This window comes from Adiantum capillus-veneris, chromosome 8 (genome assembly GCF_014529385.1).
Source record: "Adiantum capillus-veneris isolate H3 chromosome 8, ASM1452938v2, whole genome shotgun sequence".
Lineage (NCBI taxonomy): Eukaryota > Viridiplantae > Streptophyta > Polypodiopsida > Polypodiales > Pteridaceae > Adiantum > Adiantum capillus-veneris.
This window is the reverse complement of record NC_140938.1, coordinates 26,356,446-26,378,752: the sequence shown is the minus strand read 5'-3', so window position 1 is coordinate 26,378,752 and position 22,307 is coordinate 26,356,446. Positions and strand designations below refer to the sequence as shown.

The window sequence follows — 22,307 nt, the reverse complement described above, 5'->3', positions numbered from 1 at the left end:
CAATCCTCAAACCTTATCACATAACCAATCTCTTCACCAAGCTTGCAAACAACTTCTTTAGCAACCCCTCTAACTATAGACATTGTAGCCACTCTTTAATGTTGTTAGCCCTCTTAAGAAGGTTGGTGCATCCTCATTCAGCTCTGTTGCGCTCACCTCTGCTATCATGTCTACCATCACCATTGCTTTTTTGTTGTGCCTCTTCTTTCAACTTAGCCTCATGCTCAAGTTCCTTTCACACATCTTTGATTCTCCCTCTATCATAAGGGATAAAAAGCTAGGGAAAGTTGAATCTCAATGCTTCGTTCTGTGTTTACTTGATTGGCCTTGTCTATGGTCTTGTTTTTAGGGGGAAGGAAATCATGAATGCTCATTAGCAAACTTTTGATGAAGTCTTCGTGCCATTCTCTTTAAGGCCTTCGAAAAACGATTCTTGTTTCTCACTCCTTGGAAAAAGTCGATGATGGACGCTGCTAGCACCTTGTCAGAAGAGGTGTTGTTTGCTTCAAGCTCTACGCAAACCTTCAAACTAGCAATTATACATGGTCAGGGGTATGAGTTCACCTTCATATGGCATTCCATAGCCAAAGAGTGTAGTTCAACTACCCTCAAAGAAAAAAAATAAAAAAGATCTAAGATACGACGTTAAAATTTCAATTTTCTTTTCCTCCTTCGTGCAGCTACTCTCTGACCTACGGTCGACTCTTCCCGTTAACGAGGAAGACATGGAGACTCAGGCGACGCTGCTGCACGCTCTCCAAGCGCTTTACCACGATCCCAAAGCGGACACACGAGGCGCCGCCAATCAGTGGCTTCAAGAGTTTCAGCACAGCTTAGAGGCATGGCAGGCAAGAAAATTTCACTCCTAATCTCTGAGTGGCATAGCTGTGTACTTATCGAGAGTGTTAATGTGCGGGCTTGCGTGTGTTCCCCAGTGCACGCGCGTTTGCCATGAGGAAAATTTGGCGGGCATAGAATTAAGCAAGGGCTATCTTTCTCAATCTGAGTAAGCTGCCCTTTTGTGCTTACCCTGAGACTTCTTTAAACCCTCTTCAACCGAATCAAAACTGGTATCCAGATTCTCAACAAAGCATCAGTCTCAAACATGTATTTGGTCAAGATGGGTGGTACCTTGTTGACTCTTACCTCCCTTATTATCGTCTTTCCTGTGAAGTTGTAGACCGTCTCTCTCTCTCTCTCTCTCTCTCTCTCTCTCTCTCTCTCAGCACGAGCACATCTAGGACGGTCGACCAGCTGAAAGGCATCTAGGAAGGGCGTTAACCTACGTGTGCAGCTCACTTTTTGGCCGCCAACTGGCTGGTTGGCCGGTGTAGTCCACTCCCCACCTCTTCCAGCCATAGCCAACGGCACGTTCGCATCCAATCAGAGCAGGCATTTTCAGAAAAACCGTCTCCTCTGAGGGCTGGCCGGAGCAGTTGTGCTCAAGATTGGCAGCCAGCCGTGGAAGATTCCTCAGCATCTTCTCATGGCTGGAGACTGGCTGCCCGGCACGATGTGCTAAGGCTATCTCTCTCTCTCTCTCACACACACACACACACACACACACACACACACACACACACACACACAGAAGAGAGCTGTATACTGCGTACAAAGAAACCTCTGGAGATTCTCAATGGGCCTATCTCCCAGATGCTCAATGGACCTGCCACTCCATCCCTTTCCATCCTTCAGGTGCTGCTAGCTCTCCTGTGACAACCAGCTGAGGGGCCCCAAATCTGCACCGCACCCCATACATCGTAGCTAAGGTCACCAAAGTATCAAAAAGCCAAAGTTTGGTTCGAGGTGCCTGAAACTGAGCCTGCGAACACATCCTCTCAAGTCTGCTCAAGCCCGCATAGGCTCTAGCCTTTGATGCGGTGTGGTGTTAAACACCATAACCTTGGTTTTACCAAGGTTGATAGACAATCCACTATCCTCCTCCATGTAAGGCATCCGAATAGCGCTGCATTGCCTTTGGGGAGTCAGAAATCAACACAATATCATTAGCATATAACAAAAGTGGGATCGATGTCCTTGCTAGCTGTGCTCCTCTCTCCCCTAATCTTGTAATGTAATCAGAAGCCTCGACACAAGCAAGGGGTCGTACAAGATATACTTTCATTTCCAAGACAAGACAAAGCATCCAGGACGACCTTTGGAGAAGCTCACCCATGTTCTAACAGAGCTTCTACGAGATGTGGCTAGGGATGCTTATCCACATACACAGCCTGAGCAGAGACGCCATTCTAGGACTATGCCCCAGAACAGTTGGTATGATGAGGAGTGCAGAGATTTGAGAGCCCGATGAGGTTTCTCTGGGAGTCTATCACTCATAGACAGTCGCGTATTGCCTTCTGGCGTTAAAGTACGTCGGAAGAAGAGGACCTTTTTGGGTAGCCTTGAGTAGGAGCTATACTAGCTATTTTTGAGTTAAGATTGGGCTGAGGCTTGGCGACTTTTTCATGAATCCTCTCCCGCTCTAGCTATTACTTCTTTGGAGGTGTAGGGCCGATATGCAACATCCCTATATACAATGTCGCCGTAGCCACCTGTACCAGATCCACCAGAGCCATGCCCACATGCACGTGTCTTCTTTACAGCGGAGATGGTAAGGAAAGCCATTGACAACATGAAGCATGGGAGAGCATATGATCATGAGGGATTAGTGGCCAAGCATTTTATTCATGCCAGAGATATGCTTGCAGAGCTTCTAGCTATGATGTTCAACCATGCTATGTGTGAGGGCTTGCTTGAGACTTGGAGTTTTACTATCGTGCCTATCCTAAAGGCAAGAGACCATATGGAGCCTAGGACCCACCGTACTATTAAGATAGGTCACACATTAGCACGGTTATATGCATCCATTCTCTAGCAATAGCTGAGCAGATGGGCAGAGAGACAAGGTATACGAGCAATAGGACACGCAAGTTTCAAGAGGGGTTTCTCTATTCTTCATCACATCTTGACTCTACGAGCCATTATTGAGGAGGGCAAGTCACATGGAAAACGGATGTATTGTAGCTTTGTGGACTTTCGCAAAGCTTTTGATACAATATTCAAAGCTAGACTGATGCGGCGACTGCAGGTCATGGGGTACCCACAAAGCTCATTTGGGGAATTATGGCTTTATACAGATCAGTTGCGGGACAGGTACGCACTGTCGAGGAAATTTCTACCCTGGTTCACTCCACTATAGGAGTGAAGCAGGGGTGTTCGCTATCTCCTACTTTGTTTGGTGTACTAAAAGATCCAACAATCAAGCAACAATCAATAGTAGAGCAACTATCTAAAGGTAATCCTTTTATACCTAAAGAAATTCAAAGGCTTAGGGAATTGCTAGCTTTGAAGCTAAAGGATTAGCTAGCAAAAGAAGTGTCAAACACAAAAGAATCAATAACACTGTCTGAACAACGAAAGGATCGATCAGCCACCCAATGAAGAATCCACAAAGTTACAAATAGTTACTAAAAACACAGAAATCAATATGGTTGATAAAAGAAAAATAGTAAATGCTAATAATGTGGCAATTCCTATAGTAGGGTTATTAATCAAACCGAAAGGCTTCCAACCTATTGCAATAGATGCACCAATGGATACAAGAGTAGAAGGCAGCTTTGCAAAGAAAGCCCTATTTGCGCAAACAATGATCCAACAATATCCAAAAGCCAGACAAGTCGTCTACGATCATGGTTCCAAAGCCATTATCAGAGAATTTGTATATACATGGATACAACTAGATATTGCTAAACTCCCTATTAGATTATCCCTACATTCTAATAATATGTGTTATGATATGGTAATAGGTTTTGACCTAATATCAAAATTAGCCCCTAGCATATTTTCATAAAGTAATTTTACTTTTTCATATATTGGAAAAATATATAGTACCCCTATTAAGAAAAAAACTAGCTATGCTATAATAGCTCTCTACTATCAATTAACTATTGTGACAACAGATTTAGAGAATGGTTCTCCAAAGAAAAGGCAAAATACAAAAACCAGTTTGAAACCATCAAGGAAGAAATTTTGGCCCGAACCTCCGACAACCCATTAGCTTTCTGGGATCAAGAGAAATACATGATTACTCTTCCAACTATCCCTAAAGCAAACCCTACTAAGGCCTCACATCTAGGTATGTCTATCAAAGATACAGAGCTTTGCAAAAAGAAACTTGAACTTTTACAAAAAGGAATAATTGAACCTTCCAACTCAAATTGGGCGTTCAGAGCCTTCTACGTCAACAATCACAACAAACAGAAAAGAGACAAAAGAGGTTAGTCATTGACTATAAACCTCTTAACAAATTTCTGGTAGCAAAACAACTCCCAATCCCTTTTCAAGAAGATCTAATTCGGCGAACCCATGGTGCAAAAGTATTCTCCAAATTTGATCTAAAAAGTGGATTTTGGCAATTTAAGGTACATCGCGAAGATGGGTGTAAAACAACTTTTGTAGTATCTCACGATAAGTTTCAATGGATTTCTATGCTGATGGGATTAGCAAATGCTTCATTAGAATGCAAGCTAAGAGTAGAAATGATTTTTGGATCAATGAAAGATTTTTGCTTAGTATATCTAGATGACATTTTGATATACTCAAAAAATATGGAATTGCATATTCATCACGTGAAGGCATTCCACAATCTCCTTAGCAAAACAGGTTTGGTTCTATCATGTGTAAAATGTAGTTTTGCGTAGGAAGAAGTTTATTCTAGGAATCACCATCTGCAATGAATATATAAAGTTACAGGAGCATGTCTTGTCAAAAATTGCCAATACTCCAAACCAACTGAAAACTGTCACTCAGCTTCAACAATTTCTGGGTTGTTTAAAGTGGATCAATTGGAATATCCCGTATTTAGCTACCTTAACAAAGAAGGTAAGGACATTGCTACAAAAGAATAGCCCTAAGAAATGGGAACACTCCCATAGCAAAACAGTGGAATTTAATCAAAATAATCTGCAACTAATTACCTCCATTAAAACTTCAAGGAACCGATAAATTAATCCTGTACACCGATGCATCTCTTGACGCATGGGGCTCAGTTTTATGCAAAGCTATTGAAGAAAAAAAATTACAGGTATGCAGTCAGGCATAACAAAATTACACTCTTCTGCATAACGAGAAATCCTTGCTGCTAAACTCAGTATCAAAAATTTTCAGCTATTTCTATTGGGAAATCTTTAATTCTTCGCTTCCAAGAATACCAATGAAGACAGACGTCTCATACGATGAGCATCTTAGTGTGCACAATGGGACTACGAGTATTAACATATCAAAGGATCCAAGAATACCTTGTTGATATGTTAAGCCATCTTATTCCTGGAGCAGAATGGAATAATATTATCAATGCTTCTGAGGCCAATCAAATCGAAGCTGAAAAACACATCCAAATAGATATCTCTCGGGCTAAAAGACGCACATTCTTCAATAATAAAAGATATAGAAATCCAAAGGAGAAACCGCTGGAGCGAAGCAAACTTCAGATGACCTAACGGATCGAGCCATCTCATTCTAGAGGCGGGGTGGGATGATATAATTGCTTACTTATGCGTGAAGAATCTTATCGATGACATAATCACTTATGTCATAACCCACACGGCTGTGCTAGCACTCAGTGTCTAGAAAAAGCGTGTGCAATAAGATTCTCTACCTACCACTCTTTATCTTCCACCTCTCACTACCTTTTGACCTGTTGAAACCGGCCCATAGAGCGGCAGGCTTTGGCTTTCACCCGAAATTCTTTACTTTACTTTAGACACACAGACAGAGAGAGAGAGAGAGAGAGAGAGAGAGAGAGAGAGAGAGAGAGAGAGAGAAAGAGAGAGAGAGAGAGAGTACTTTGCAAAGGAACCTGTGACGGGAATTAACAGTTAAGTACACACACGGCTCGGAAGCTAGAATGCCCCGAGTAGACGCTGACAACCTGTAGGCCCCAAAATTGGCGCCCCTTTCGGTATTTCTTTATTCTTTAGCAGGGTAAATTACAAAGAAGAGTCCTTGGAATCCTTTATCTGTATCGAGCTAGATACCACCTGTTTTGGCCAAATTTCAGCAGCATAACAGCCCCAAAACTTTCGCGATACCAATTTCCTGCTGGAACTCTCTTCCACTGACATAAACCCTTTGATTCCTGCCCAAAAACAGTAAATTCAGCACGCTGTATTTACTGGTTTTTGCCCTGTTTTCAGCCCCAAACAGTCCCCAGATGTCCTTTGCCAATGGGGCACTATTCCCAATGATTCTGGCGTCCGTATGGCTGAAAAACAATCAATTTACAGCGCATACACAGCGCTGAAAATGCACTCGTACGGTGAGGTTATGACCCTCGCCGGTGCCTACTTTGGAGTAGTAGTTAGCTACCCTTGTTCTTGCTCAAGGAGGCTCTTGCCTCAACACAAAAGCATGAACCCACATAGCTATACATCAGTCAAATGAAGAGCCCTCTTGTGGGGCATCACATAACTACACGTAGGGGGGAGAGAGCAGTGTGTAGTGTGCAGGGCATCACTCCTAGCACCACACTGTACATAAGAGGGAAAGAAAGCATTCCATAGCTCTTAACCTGTGACAAAATGCAAAGTGAGGCCTCTTCGAGGTTAAATTCAGCGCCACTTCTTGATGGAGAAGGAAAGTGCACAGAATTCTGCCACTTGGCGCGATTACAAGCTTTTGCCTGTTTCAGGGTTGCCGCCTAAAAATCTCCCGACAGGTTGCCGAGTTGACTTCGTGGCAGAGTCGTAAAGTGTTCCCCTGGTCATACCGAAGGTAATGACGCGAACACATTTCACGGCCCAAAATAGAAGTTCCCTAATTTTTAGGAGATGCTTCCGTCGGGCTCCCACTGGTCATCTGACCATCTATCCTCATTGGGACCGCATCCAAAAGTGCAATGTGGCCCAACTGTTGGATACTTTTTGTTGGTGATTCCACCTTGACTTTATGCCTTTATTGAGTTCACTTCCTAGTATCCACCAACTTGCTAAGTGCGACGGGGTACCCACATGACCTTGCACTGAGCCTAGACATCCTCTTACTATACGAATTCCAGTGCCGACCAACTTCCCGTCTGCGGGTGAAACTACCGTTCACATTGGCCATACAATGTCCGACCATTTGCAACTTCAAAAAGAGGGTTTCAAAAATAAAACAAAAATTATTGGAAAGAAACCAACAACTAAGGTTAGCAATTGCTCGCACAAACTGCTAACGTGTCAAAACCCTAAAGAATGGAGCCAACTTGTAGATGCTGGCCGAGGGGCCTAAACCCTAAGAGAACAAGTAACAAAAGAAGAAGTCCTACCAACTTATGGGGACCCCGTCCAATGGGGCCCCAAGTGACATAAAGGATTAAATAAAGCAGGACCCGCAAATTGATGACATAGCAGTTTTCTGAAAATTGCGTTGACATGATGACGTGGCATGTTGTACGGATTTTCGCGTTTTGCGCTGGCATGATGACGTGCTAGCTGTACGGATTTCCGTGATTTACGCTGGAAGCTTTTTGGCATTGCTTTTTTGGACCAGATGCTTTTGAGTTTGAAGGCTTTTCACTGTAATTGCTTTTTAGGCCAAGGGTCTTTAAATATGAGGTTAGGGCTCATTCTCTGGCATGCTTCCTGGAGAAGGTGCAGAGTCTGGAGTACCGGCTTGTACAGTGTTGATGCAATATAAGAAATATAGAAAGGGGCGCAAAGGTTTGGGGCCAATACTCTCTGGGGTGGAATTCCGCCACTCCGTGTCGCGTGTCGTCTCTCTCTCTCTCTCAGTTATGTTTTTATTGAAGTGCTAAAAGTCTGTCCAGTTTGTTCTTTTCTATTGGTACGTGGTGTCCGTCTTGTGACAGTGGTATCAAAGCACCAGGCGTGTGCTTTTCTGAAAGCATACCGGTCCTACAAAAGAGCAGACAGAGCTATTGGAATTTTATTTGAGGTATCTTCGGCCTCCAACCCCGGACTTATTAGCATTGCGCATCGGGCGCGCTCCTGTCTTCATCGCTGTGTCTTACAGGGCATAAGCCATAAAGAACCCAAAACTTGGAATCATTGATTCAGCAGAATATTTGCAGTTTCTACTCAACGAGCTTCACGACATTCTTTCGCGGCATCCTCAGCACAATCTTCCGATGCTGCAAAGTTTTCAACAATTTTTGAGCTATATGTTACCCCCTCTGATGCCCCAGGTGGTACCTCCTCCTCCGGCACCAGAAAGTACGAGAGCTTCCAACCATAGTAACAGGGGACGCCCTTTTTCGGGCTTCCCGTCCCCACTTTTCCGTCCCCACTTGCCGTCCCGCTCTCTTTTTTACACTAAAAATCCATTTCAGCCCCATCCCCCGTCCCCCGCTCCCCCGTCCCGGAATGCGTCCCTTGTGACTATGCTTCCAACCGACAACCTTCTCAGCCATCTGTTCCGATCGAGGGAGTCTTCAGGAATATGGTGCAGCCATCTGACCTTGATCTAGTGCAACCGCCTTTGCCATCGCCATTGCCCCCACCTCCACCACCACCGTCACCAGGCTGCAATGTTTGGAGCCCATATGGATACCCTTATTGTCCATACCTGGGACATGCGCCTAACCAACCCAAAGATTTTAAAGATGGTGGCACGACAGTCAAATTTTTCACTTTTTCCGGGGTAAAAGATCGCAAGAAAGCATTGCAGTTCCTACAGCAATTCGACAACATCTATGCTTTGGGAAACTATACAAAAGAATCCAAGATTTCTCGAGCAGTGGGATTTCTTAAAGATAATGCTATGCAATGGTGGAGTTCAATCGCGACACAACCGCATGGCTCCAAGGACTTGGCAAGCTTTCAAGACAGTTTTTGCACGTAGTTACTTGACTTCGATGTTTGAAGTCCGGATTTTGGCAGAGTGGGGCAACTTGAAAATGCCTGCCACCGAAACCATGGATGACTATATATAACCAAAGGTTTCTCGACGTATATCTTCCGATGTCCTTCTTTAAGTTCATTTCCTTGGAGGACCAGTGCGAGCGCTACACCATTGGACTACCATCACCATTGCAAGAATAGTAAGCAAGTCTCTACCATGCAAGAGCTTATGGACCATGCCGCGGTCGGCTACAAGCTCATGAAAGGAAAGTTGGAGTTTACCACAGAAGAACTGTCACGTGACACATCCCAACCCTATGTGTCCGTGGACAAGCTACACCAGTACAGGGTTTCCGTCAAGTCCAGTCAAGTTAGATTAGGAGTGATCTGGCACTTTTGTGAGTCTATTCGTAGACCGTGCATGCCCAGTCACTCAGTGTAGATGCATATCCTCTAGTTGCACCTTGCATAAGCATAAGCATTTCCATCAGATTCCATCAGAGTCAGTTTGGGGATTTTTTAGATGACTTTATCCCATTTTTCCCTATTTTTGACATTTTTCACTTATTTATTGACTTTTGTTGGGTACTCAGTAGGGCAAATTGGGTAAGTTAATTTATAAGCAAACCCAAGTTAGCACAAATTGGCAGATGAGCCAAGGAGCATAACAGGCTACCAAGCAACAGGTGTTCCCTCCCTCTCTCAGCAAGACCCTCTCCAAGCATCTTGGTGAGGCCCATTTCCCCCGCATGATCCTCAACTTGGGATCGCCCATTCCTCTGGCTACCCTAGCGTTTTTCCTCCCATGCAGATATCGCCATGAAGCAGTGAGAGCTAGCGTTTTTCCCATCGGTCACATCAGCGTTTTTAGCAACTACTAACGCCAGACAAACCTCAGCCAATTCAGCGTTTTCATGAAGCAATTTGCAGCAAATCACCATAGCCGGGTAAGGAGTTATTAAGCACTTGAAAACCTGCAAATTTCAGCAAGAAAACCTCTGCTGTCCCAGCGTTTTTTAGCAAGGAACTTCTCCCCAAAAACGCAGCCAAAGAGCAGTCTACAGCAGCGTTTTTGATCCTCATCTCAGCCCGACAAAGACAGCAATTTTCAGCCATGAAACCAGCCCGAAACAGTCATTTCCAGCCACCAAGAAGATCCCTGATTTCAGCCTAAGTCGCCGCCGTTATCATCGTCGTCGTCATCAGCATAGTCCCATTGCATCAGTCCATTGCATTCGCATTGTACACCTTTGTGCAATCAAGTAGACCAGTCTCACCGACGAGAGTGGGGCCTTTGGAGGAGGGTTTTACAACCTCTCGGTGTCGTATCTCTTCTCTCTCCTTCTCTCAGTCTCATTCACTTGCACGCACAATCCACTCACTTTGTTCGTGATCATAGCACTCTCCACAAGACGGAAGCTCTCTGTTTCCCTAAGAACTAAAAGGAACCTTGAGCAATAAAGATCACTAATCTTGAGAAATTACAACATTCATTCCGTTGCACCTTACATTGGTATCGGAGCTTTGGAAGTGTTCTGCATTACTCAAGAAAAGAACCACAAGAATTTTTTTTGCTTGTTGTTGCGGTCGCACGAACCCAAGTTTACTTGGGTGTGGCGATTTCTAATCGTGTTTTGTTGAAGAGTGACAGGAATCCCAAGAAAGAAGGGCTTGTCCAGCCTCCCCTTGTGTCTCTTTTCACTCATTGAGAGCGGACCGTGCACTTTAGCGGCCGGCCAATCGACGTGAGGTGGGAAAAAGCAACCTTGGTGTGAGCGCAAGGCCGCCAAGGGGTGCGCCCGCAGAAAAGAGTAGAACTCGGGTGAAGAGAAGATCCTTCTCCAACGCGATTTGCAAGCGAAAGACAACCTCAAGAACCTCAAGAACCCAAGACTCAAGAACCTCAAGACCCTCAAGAACCAAGTTCCTCGTGAATTTAAGAACCAAAGATCCTAGTGCATGGTCGTCACCCGAAGCGGCATGGATACTTCGCATTCAGGTAATGAGCATGAGAGAGGCGACGAAGGATTCTCTCCACCAGGAGATTTTTCCAACCCTCTCCCATCGCCATCTACGCCACGAGTTGTCCTCACTCCTATGGAGATGATGGTCAAGTCGATGTTGGACATGATCACACAATAACAAGAAACGAATCGAGTTTCCTTGGCACAACTCGCAAGCAAAGCAGAAGAACAAGTAGCAAAGAACCGTGCACAAGAAGCCAAGGACCGCGAGCGCGATGAAAGAAACGACAAACTTGCTGCAAAACAAGAAGAAAATCGACTTGCTCAGGAACGTGAGCGCATTGCTCTTGCTGCAAAACAAGAGGAACAGCGACTTGCTCTCGAACGCGAGCGCGCTGAACGAAAAGAACGCAAAGCAGAAAGGGACGCTGAGGGAGAAGCTCAAAGAGAGATTCGTAATCAAGAATTTATTTCCCAAGTCCTAGCCTCGAAGACCGAATCACCCAAAGATCGTGGGAGTTCGTCAAGTAGCGCAAGCCACGATGCGGATTCATACAATCGAGTCACAGAGAAGTTGACTTTCAGTAAGTATGACGGTAAGATGGATGCTACTGTTATTCATTCTTGGTTGCATCAATTTAATGCTTATTTTGCGACAACTAAGAAAACAGACAATAGCAAAGTTTTGACGGCAGCTATGTACCTTGCCGGTGATGCCATAAATTGGTATCAGGCTTGGCAAGAGGCACAGCTAGCCGCGCACCTAGAGGCAGTCGACGATCTCACGCCTCTCTCTTTTAGTTGGGCTGATTTCCAAGACAAGCTCAAGGCGCTGTTTATGCCACCTCAGTACCTTGCACGATTGGCGAGCTCTCAAGCAAAATGGTATGCCGGTTATGTCTTTCTCTAATCGTGTTTTGCAGCTTGGCACTCAATTACGCAAATCGGATGCGAAGCGCAAGGAGGCATTTCTTTACGGATTGGACGAGTATATCAAGTATGATGTCGAGGTACTCGATCCCATGGATCTCAATAAAGTGGTAGCAATTGCTCTCTCCCACGAGATGAAGCACAACAAAGGAAAGCCTAAGGAAAACAAGACTTCTCAAGGAACCCCGCAGAATTCTTAGAACACACAGAATGGTAAGAACGGAAAGAATGGTAATTCTTCTAGCCCTTCTTCCTCTAATTCCTCGGAAAAGAACTCTAACAATGAATCTAAGGGTAAAGCTAAAGCACCTGCAAAACCTAAGCTAACCCCTGATGAAAAAGCTTCACAAGGAATTATAGGAGGATACATCACGGCTGAAGAACAAGTGATTTATGCTAAAGAAGGTAGATGTTTTCAATGTCACATTAAGGGTCACATTAAGAAAAACTGTCCTAAGACAGTCCCACCTAAAGAACCAAAGGCACCCACAACTACCACAAACTCTGTCACAACACAACCTGCATCTTCTCATGACTCTGACATACACATTGATGAATCTCTCATGAAGTGTTATGGTCATGTAAAAGGACAGCGTTTTATCATATTGTTTGATCGAGGCAGTATGCATGATATGATTAGTCCCCCTCTTGTTGAGAGAGCCCGCCTAGAGGTTAGTCAGAAATCTCCTATCGAGGTTTCTGGCTTCGCTCCTGGTATGGACTCTCTCATCACGAAGGAGTGCCTTGATGTGATGTTTACCGTTCAACAAGCTTCTTTTCATAGGAAATTTCTTGTGTCTCCTCTCTCAGGATGTGATATGATTTTAGGCATGAAGTGGTTTCGTGAATTGAACCCTCTCGTTGATTGGGAGGCTCTGACTCTTACTTTGCATGCCAAAACATATTCCCCCCTCATCATTCGTACTGAGGAGGGCTTGCATTCTTTGCCTCTCATCTCGCATGTGCAGGTAGCGTGAATTACGACGAGGAGCACAGCGGCATTCATATATGCTGCTCCAGTTTCCCAGAGCATTCAGGCTCCAGGTAAGTATTCGGAGTTGTTTACGAAATTTAAACTTCTCTTTTTGCAGGATGATCTTTCACCTCGTCTCCCACCGGAGCGGCCGGAGGACCACCGCATTGAGCTTATGGAAGGAGCGCAGTCGGTCAGTAAGGCTCCCTACCGTTTGAACAAGTCACAGGAGGAAGAGTTAGATCAACAACAACAACTCACGGAGTTGGTGGCTAGAGGATTCATACGTCCTAGTGTAAGGCCCCTATTTTGTTCGTTCCCAAGAAGGATGGTTCGTCTCGTTTGTGACACTCAATGTTTAACTATTCTTGATCGTTTCAGCAAATTCTGCATGTTGATTCCTTGTAAGGCCACAGTTACTGCACAAGATGTTGCACGATTGTTCATAAAGCATTGGTACCCCCTCTGTGGTTTGCCAAAGTCCATTGTTTCAGATAGGAATGTTAAGTTTACGTCCAACTTTTGGCGTGCACTCTTTGAAAATTTTGGCACAAAGTTGAATTTTTCATCCGCTTTTCATCCGCTTTTCATCCAGAGTCAGATGGTCAAACGGAAATTTATAATTAGTTGGATTTTCATGTGTTGAAGTCTTATGTTCATGATCAACAGTCTCAATGGGAACTCTGTCTCCCATTGGTACAGGCTATTCTCAATTATTCCTTCTCTTCTGCTATTGGTCGAACTCCGTATGAGGCAGCTTTTGGCCGCCAATTCCAGTCATTGTTGACTCAATCGGTTAGTCAAATGCCTGATGCCAATGCTGAGAGTCAGTCATTGGATGAGAATTCTGAGAGTGTGAAGCTTCGGCTAAGCAAGGCTCAGGAATCTTATTCTCGACAGGCTAACAAGCGTCGTCAAGAGGTCTCGATCAAGGAAGGAGATTGGGTGTATCTACGGATTATGAAACAACGTCTTAAGCAAGTTGGAAAGAAATGTCCTAAGTTATCTTTTCGTATGTATGGTCCATTTCCAGTCATCAAAAAGATTAATGAGGTTTCAATGAAATTAAAGTTGCCTATCTCATGGTCAATGCACAACGTTTTCCATGTTTCTTGGTTGAAAGTGTTTTAGGGAACACCTCCAAAGGATGTTTCGGAAGAAGAAGAACCGGAGATCATAGATGAAGCAGAAGTCATGGAGCCGGAGCAAGTCTTGTTGCATTGGTTTCGCCATGGTTCGAAGAAACAAGTACGACAGTATTTTTTGATGTTCAAAGATCGAGGAACCCATGAAGCGGTGTGGGTAGACGAAGAGTTCTTCGAGGATTATCCAGAGTTGTTGGCAAACTACAAGGAAGCCATGCAGCTCGGTACCAGTACCTCACTTTAAAAAGGAGGGGATGTCATGTGACACATTCCAACCCTATGTGTCCGTGGACAAGCTACACCATAACAGGGTTTACGTCAAGTCAAGTCAAGTTAGATTAGGAGTGATTACTCATGGTCAATGCATAACGTTTTCCATGTTTCTTGGTTGAAAGTGTTTCAGGGAACACCTCCAAAGGACGTTTCGGAAGAAGAAGAACCGGAGATTATAGATGAAGCAGAAGTCATGGAGTTGGAGCAAGTCTTGTTGCATCGGTTTCGTCATGGTTCGAAGAAACAAGTACGACGATATTTTTTGAAGTTCAAAGATTGAGGAACCAAGGATTATCCAGAGTTGTTGGCAAACTACAAGGAAGCCATGCAGCTCGGTACTAGTACCTCACTTTAAAAAGGAGGGGATGTCACGTGACACATCCCAACCCTATGTGTTCGTGGACAAGCTACACCATAACAGGGTTTCCGTCAAGTTAGATTATGAGTGATCTAAGTTAGATTAGGAGTGATCTGGCACTTTTGTGAGGCTATTTGTAGACCGTGCATGCCCAATCACTCAGTGTAGATGCATATCCTCTGTTTGCACCTTGCATAAGCATAAGCATTTCCATCAGATTCCATCAGAGTCAGTTTGGGGATTTTTCAAATGACTTTATCCCATTTTTCCCTATTTTTGACATTTTTCACTTATTTATTAAGTGACTTTTGTTGGGTACTCAGTAGGGCAAATTGGGTAAGTTAATTTATAAGCAAACCCAAGTTAGCACAAATTGGCAGATGAGCCAAGGAGCACAGCAGGCTACCAAGCTACGAGTGTTCCCTCCCTCTCTCAGCAAGACCCTCTCCAAGCATCTTGGTGAGGCCCATTTCCCCCGCATGATCCTCAACTTGGGATCGCCCATTCCTCTGGCTGCCCTAGCGTTTTTCCTCCCATGCAAATATCGCCATGAAGCAGTGAGAGCTAGCGTTTTTCCCATTGGTCACATCAGCGTTTTTAGCAACTACTAACGCCAAACAAACCTCAGCCAATTCAGCGTTTTCATCAAGCAATTTGCAGCAAATCACCATAGCCGGGTAAGGAGTTATTAAGCACTTGAAAACCTGCAAATTTCAGCAAGAAAACCTCTGCTGTCCCAGCGTTTTTAAGCAAGGAACTTCTCCCCAAAAACGCAGCCAAAGAGCAGTCTACAGTAGCGTTTTTGATCCTCATCTCAGCCCGACAAAGACAACAATTTTCAGCCATGAAACCAGCCCGAAACAGTCATTTCTAGCCACCAAGAAGATCCCAGATTTCAGCCTAAGTCGCCGCCGTTATCATCGTCGTCGTCATCGGCATAGTCCCATTGCATCAGTCCATTGCATTCGCATTGTACACCTTTGTGCAATCAAGTAGACCAGTCTCACCGACGAGAGTGGGGCCTTTGGAGGAGGGTTTTACAACCTCTCGGTGTCGTATCTCTTCTCTCTCCTTCTCTCAGTCTCATTCACTTGCACGCACAATCCACTCACTTTGTTCGTGATCATAGCACTCTCCACAAGACGGAAGCTCTCTCTTTCCCTAAGAACTAAAAGGAACCTTGAGCAATAAAGATCACTAATCTTGAGAAATTACAACATTCATTCCGCTGCACCTTACAAGAACCTCCGGCCACTAACCAGAACTCTCAGCAACAACGAACGAATTCTCGGGAATCGTGCGAAAACCAACCTCAACGGCCTCGTCTGACACAACGTCAACGAGACGCCTTGTTACAAGAAGGTTGATGCTTCGAATGTTTCCAAACAGGGCATACGTTCAATACATGTCTTGAGCGAGCCTCGATGGAGTCAATCTCATTGTTTGCGTGTGTGTGGTGAACGGTTTGGCACTCCGTCTATTTGTTCATCTACATTGCATGCACAGTCTTTTAGGAAGACAAGATTTTTTCCAGTGACTTTACGTGGGTGGTACCGAACTGTGCGTTGAAGGAGATCGTCAATAACATCCGGAATCCTCGAAAGGACTCTTTGCCGCCCCACTCTAATGTGTGGGTCGTGCGATGCTTGAACTTCATAAAGGTCTATAACGCTTGCTTCTTTGGGCCGTGCCGAAAGCGACAAAGTCTTCTGTGGCTCCTTCGATGCTTCAACTTCGTTTGGAGTCATGCTTCTTCCTTCTTCAAGAATCTCCATGGCTGAAAATTGCTGAAGTGGGAGTATTCATGCAAGAATTGTATTTCCTATTTGTGTGCTGAAATTTCAGCTTTTACTGATTAAAGTCATCCTTCTTTACTGCTATACACTTGTGGTAAAGTGCCGGTAACACAGTATTACCATCCCTTGCTCTTCTACACTGAGTATTGAGCTCGTAAGAGGCTAAAATCTCAGTTTTCAGCCTGCTGTCATAAAAATACAGTAGTGAAATTTTGAGTATTTTTGCACCGAAATGGCCTCTTATGCGTCTACAAGCAGTGAGTCGAAGTCTCTCCTTGAAATCAGAAGGTTTGACGGCTCTGGCTTTGACTTGTGGAAAGATGGAATGCAAGGAATCCTATTCTTGAAAGATTGCGATGATGCACTTTTGGAAGTGAAACTTGTAGCTTTGTCAGATGAAGATTGGGCGAGGCTTAACAAGAAAGCAATTGCTTACATAAAGATGGCGGTGTGTGATGATGTGCTCACGGACATTAAGTGTCTTGACACTGCTTATGCTATATCTGGAAGAAATTGACAAGTTTGTATGAGAACACAACTCCTGTGAATCAAGTGCATCTTATGCGAAAGCTTGTAAACATGGAGTTGGATAAGTCTAAGTCTACATCTGAACACTTGAGTGCTTTCTCAGGTGTCTTGAGTCAATTGCAAGACTTTGGTTTGTAGCCTTTGGGTGATAAGCTCAAGGCTATCTTCTTATGGATGACTTTGCCTGACAGTTGGGAAGCTTTGGTTGTCTCTTTGAGCAACAATGGTGCTTTGACGTTTGATGGTGTATGAGGTATTATTTTCAATGAAGAGATTAGAACTAAGACCAACGGTGAAAGCAGCGGGCCAGCGTATAATGTAAGAGGCAGGTTTGAAAAGAAGAATAATGTAAACAATAAGAATAGGAGCAAGAGCAGGGGTAAGCCCTAGGATGGTACATGCTATCAATGTGGACGCAAAGGGCATAAAAAGACAGATTGTAGGTACTACAAGCAGGAACTTGAAAGAAAGAAGCAGCAGGGCAAGAAGAAGAAGGATTTTAGTGATGCTAAAGGTGATGATCATGAATCTTCTTCCAAAGAAGTTGCGAAGGCAAATGTTGCTTCGAGTGTTGTCATTGAAGAAATTGTTGATACGGGTGATGCACTTGTTGTTGACTCATGCCTTCATGACGATAGTGTGGCAATGGCCAGTGATATGTATATCACAAAAGCAGAGGTAATTGATGCATTACTTTCAGCATAGGATGGCTCGTCACAATCATGGATAGTAGACAGTGGTGCCTGGTTTCATGTTACTATATCTTTGGAGTCTTTTGCTTCATACACTACAGGTAGTCTGGGTAAAGTTTACTTGGGCAATAACCATGCATGTGAGATTGAGGGCGTTGGCACTATACACTTGCGCTTGAAAATGGTTAAGAGTTGATCTTGCATGATGTTAGGTATGTACCTGGCATCAAGAAAAGTTTACTTTCGGTTGGGCAGCTAGATGTGAAGGGTTATCACACTATGTTTGGTGGTGGCTCTTGGAAAGTGCTTAAGGACTCTACGCTAATTGTAAAGGGCAGCAAGAAGGGAACTCTTTATATTTACATTGCAAGGCATTACCTGACAAGCTTTTGCTCGTGGTTGAAGTTCATTCTCACAAGGAGCTTTGGCACAAAAGGCTTGGCCATATGAGTGAAAAAGGGCTTGATGTTCTTTCCTCTTTGGGGAAGTTTGATGTAAAAGGCCCTAGCCTTGATTTTTGTAATGATTGTATCTATGGAAAGCAAGTGAAGTTCTCTTATTCCTCTGGTGTCGCTCGCAAATTGCATGTTTTTGATTTAGTACATTCTGATGTTTGCACTATGCCTGTGAATTCACATGGAGGTGCACGATACTTTGTGTCTTTCATTGATGATCATGGTAGAAAGACATGGGTGTATGTACTAAAAAGTAAAAGTGATGTACTTGACTCATTCAAAAAGTTTCATGCATTTGTGACCACACAAAAGGGCTTGAAGTTAAAAGCTATTAGGACGGATAATGGAGGAGAGTATGTATCACGTGAGTTTAACAATTTTTGTGAGATGTATGGTATTAAGCGGGAATTGACAGCCCCTTATAATCCTTCATCTAATGGTGTGGCTAAAAGATATAATCGCACAATTTGTGAGAGAGTGAGAGAGTGAGGTGCATGTTGTCCGCGGCTAATCTCCCTCAAGAGTTTTGGGGAGAGGCTCTTAAACTGCAGTTCATGTGCGTAATCGCTCTTCAAATCGTGCATTAGATAATGGCATCCCTGAAGAGGTTTGGTATGGCAAACCGGCTTCATATGACCATTTATGAGTTTTTGGTTGCGATGCATTTGTGCATGTACCTGTTGATCAGAGGACCAAACTTGATATGAAATCTATCAAGGGCATCTTCATGGGATATGGAGATGAGGGAGAGATGGGTTACCGAGTTTGGATACCTTAGTACACGAAGATAATATGTCATAAAGTCACCTTTGGCTGAAAATTTGATTCCTTTTGATGCTAAAAATGAGCAACAACCTATTGTGCAATTGCCAGAAGACAATGGACAACAAATAGATACACAAAATGGGATTATACCACATGACCAGCATGTTGAAAATGAATTACAGCAGCGAGATAATGCTGAAAATTAGCCGCCAATTGATGGTGTGCACATTCCAGACGATGTAGACCCATTACCAGTTGATGCAAATCATTGGGTGAGAAAGTCTACACGTGTTAGAAGGCAACCACAGAGGTTTCAACCATCTATGGATTGCATTTTGTTGACAGATGAACGGGAGCCTCCTACATACAAAGAGGCATACAAAGAGGCCTAGTCTTGTGAAGACAAAAGTAAGGGGGAGCTTGCTATGAGATCTGAGATGCAGTCACTGTATGCAAACGATACTTGGGAGCTTGTGCCTTTGCCCAAGGTAGGAAGGTTATTCCTAACAAGTCGGTTTATAAGGTCAAATGTGTGGATGACAAACCCAAGTACAAAGCACGTTTGGTTGCTAAGGGTTATGCACAGAAGGAAGGCATAGACTTCCAAGAGATCTTTTCACCTGTGGTAAAGATGACTACGCTCCGGGTTTTGTTTGCTTTATGTGCTCTCTTGGATTTGGAGTTGGATCAATCGGATGTAATTACTGCTTTCTTACATGGTGACTTGGATGAGGAGCAGGGTAGTTCTCGTTCGACGTACGGAACGTCTTGTTCCGTACGGCCCGTCACGTCCCGTCCTGTTCGTCTAGTGCGTTCCGTACGTTCAAAAATTCTAGGCCGTTTATGACCGTTGGTGGTATTTTGACTGTTGACTAGTGAACGTTGTAGGCAGGTTTTGGAGCCGTTTTGGAGTGCATTTTCACCACATTGAATCATATGCCATGTGCTAGAGCCTAGCCCTTCCACATGTGACATTCTAATGACACTCCCCCTCTCCCATGCTCTCCCTCACTCATCAAGAGTCATCATCCACGCTCTCCCTCTTTCATGCTCTAGCCTCTTCCTATTTAAGCAATGCCTCTCCATCTTGTTCTCAAACACTTACAATTGCAAGCTCTCAATGCTCCCATGTTCTAGCTCTCAAGTGAAGCTCTAGAGACTAGAGTCTTGCCTCTCCACATTGTAAATTGTAATTTGTGCAAATATCAAGTTTCTTTAAGTGTAAAGTTTAAACTTAAGGGCCTAGGCCTTAGACTTAAGAATTATGTGTTTTTTTATTTTGAACGTATCTAACGTCATCGAACATCATAAATTTTTTAGTTCGTTTAGTACTGCACATCGTCGTACATGTACAGAACATACGGGACAGACGAGACCACTATGATGAGGAGCTATACATGCCGCAGCCTGAGGGCTTTGTCATTCCAGGGAAAGAGCATTTGGTATGCAAACTGAAACGCAGCTTGTATGGACTGAAACAAGCCCCTAGGCAATGGTACAAAAAGTTTGATACTTTTATGCTCAACCATGAGTTCAAACGTAGTCATGCAGATCACTGTCTTTACACTAAAAAGGCTCCTCATGGTAGTCTTATTGTGCTAGTCCCATATGTGGATGATATGCTGATTCAGCTTTCTCTATGAAAGATTTGGGTGCAACTGAACATATTTTGGGTATGCGCATTGCAAGGGATAGAAAGAAGCGTAGAAAGAAGCGTTTTTTATTCCTTTCTCAAGACAAGTACATCAAAAAGGTGCTTGAGAGATTTAATATGGCTGATGCTAAGCCTCTTGGTGTGGCGTTACCTGCACACACAAAGCTTAGCAAGCATGATTGCCCAAAAGATGCTGCAACTACCCATGCTATAAAAGGTATTCCTTATGCATCAGCTTGTGGGTCTTTGATGTATGCCATGGTTGCTACACGACCAGATAGTGCTTATGCAGTGGGAGTTGTTAGCAGGTTTATGTCTAACCTTGGCAAACCACATTGGGAGACAATGAAGAGCATTTTCAGGTACTTGAAAGGTACACAAGACACATGCATATGTTATGGAAAGGATATATTGTCTGTGCGGGGATTCTGTGATTCGGACATGGCAGGTGATCTTGACACTCGAAAATCTACCAGTGGTTATGTATTTACATTGGCTGGTGGAACTATTTCTTGGTGTTCAAGATTGCAAAAGATTGTTGCATTGAGCACTACAGAGTCATAGAGGCTTCAAAAGAAGCCATTTGGCTTGGCCGTCTTGTGAGGACTTTTGGTCTTCCAACTCATGCTCCAGTGCTTGGTTGTGATAGTCAGAGTGCTTGCTGTATGCTTAGCTAAAAATGCAATGTTCCATGCTCGTACCAAACACATTGATGTGCAGTACCATTTTATACGCCAGGTGCTGGAGATGGCCTTGTCACACTGGCAAAGGTCAAAACTCAAAACACAAGATAACCCCGTAGATGTTCTCACTAAGTGTCTTGCTAAGACACAACATCAGCATTGCTTGCACTTAGTGGGAGGTACCACATCGGGCCTTTAAGTGGGAGGTTGTTGGGTCTAAAGGCCCTCTGGCCACCCTTGTACTTATTATTTATTCTTTGGGTGTGAACCACCCATGGGGTCACTCAAGACCCTATAGTGTGTACCCTAACATTTCAATAAAATATGACATTGAAAGGTGTGCCGGATATAGCACATGCCAAAAACTCTGCTCTGCGCACGTTTTCTCTCTCTCTCTCTCTCTCTCTCTCTCTCTCTCTCTCTCTCTCACGCTCATCGTCTGCAAGAAGATCTCAGGGCTACCTCTTCTGCTGCCATCGCTTCTTCATCCCTTTGGCGATGATGTAAGTCCCAAAACCTGGCAATCACACCGGATATCCAAGTTTTTAGCTCGAAAAGAGACACCTACTGAGAGATGTCGAGAAATTTCAAGTTATAATCTGCTAGGGTTTCCATAGAAGCATTTCAGGATACCCCAATCTACCAAAAGTTGCACTCCGAAGGAAGATGTCAGAAACCATATAACTTCGGACAAAAAATTTCTTGAAAGCTTGCCAAGTCCTTGAAGTGTGTAGCTTGGTAGCTATAGATATCAACATCTGCATGGTGCTTTTGAGAAAAAACAGTGACTTGAAACAAATATTGGATCCTTCTCTTGCAAGTGATCTTTTTGGCTTATGCCCTGTAAGACATGATCGGTGAAGATGAGAGCACGCCCGATGCGCAATGAAGTAAGGGTGGGAGTGGCTAATAAGTCTAGGGTTGTGACGCAAAGCTTCTTCAATATCAATTTACAAAGTGCCCAGTGCCATGTCTGCTCTTTGATAGGATCGGTATGCTTTGAGAAAAGCACATGCCTGATGCTCTGCGAACTATCACAAGAGGGGCACCACGTGCCAACGGAAAAGAACAGACTGAACAGACTTTAGCACTTCAATGACAACTGAAACTGAAAGAGAGAGAGAGAGAGCACACGCGACACGAAGTGGCGGAATTCTACCCTTAGAGTATTGGCCCCAAACCTTGGCGCCTCTTTTGATATTTCTTTATATTTCAACAACGGAGTACAAGCCGGTACTCCATCCTCTGCAC

At 44.0% G+C, this 22,307-nt stretch overlaps 1 protein-coding gene across 7 annotated transcripts in view; it reads left to right on the top strand.

Moving 5' to 3' along the window:
- The first annotated feature begins 658 nt into the window (after positions 1-658).
- Positions 659-22,307, top strand: part of MOS14 (ARM repeat superfamily protein) — a 223,380-nt gene continuing 201,731 nt past the window's right edge. For 2 of the 7 annotated variants that reach the window (XM_086517695.1, XM_086517694.1), the window contains exon 1: positions 659-848. In XM_086517695.1, the coding sequence (XP_086373821.1) occupies positions 726-848 (123 nt within the window). In that variant the 5' untranslated portion in view covers positions 659-725. Of the gene's footprint in view, positions 849-12,867; positions 13,003-22,307 lie in introns of those variants that run through there. The other 5 variants (XM_086517699.1, XM_086517697.1, XM_086517700.1 and 2 more) reach the window with 3 other exon arrangements.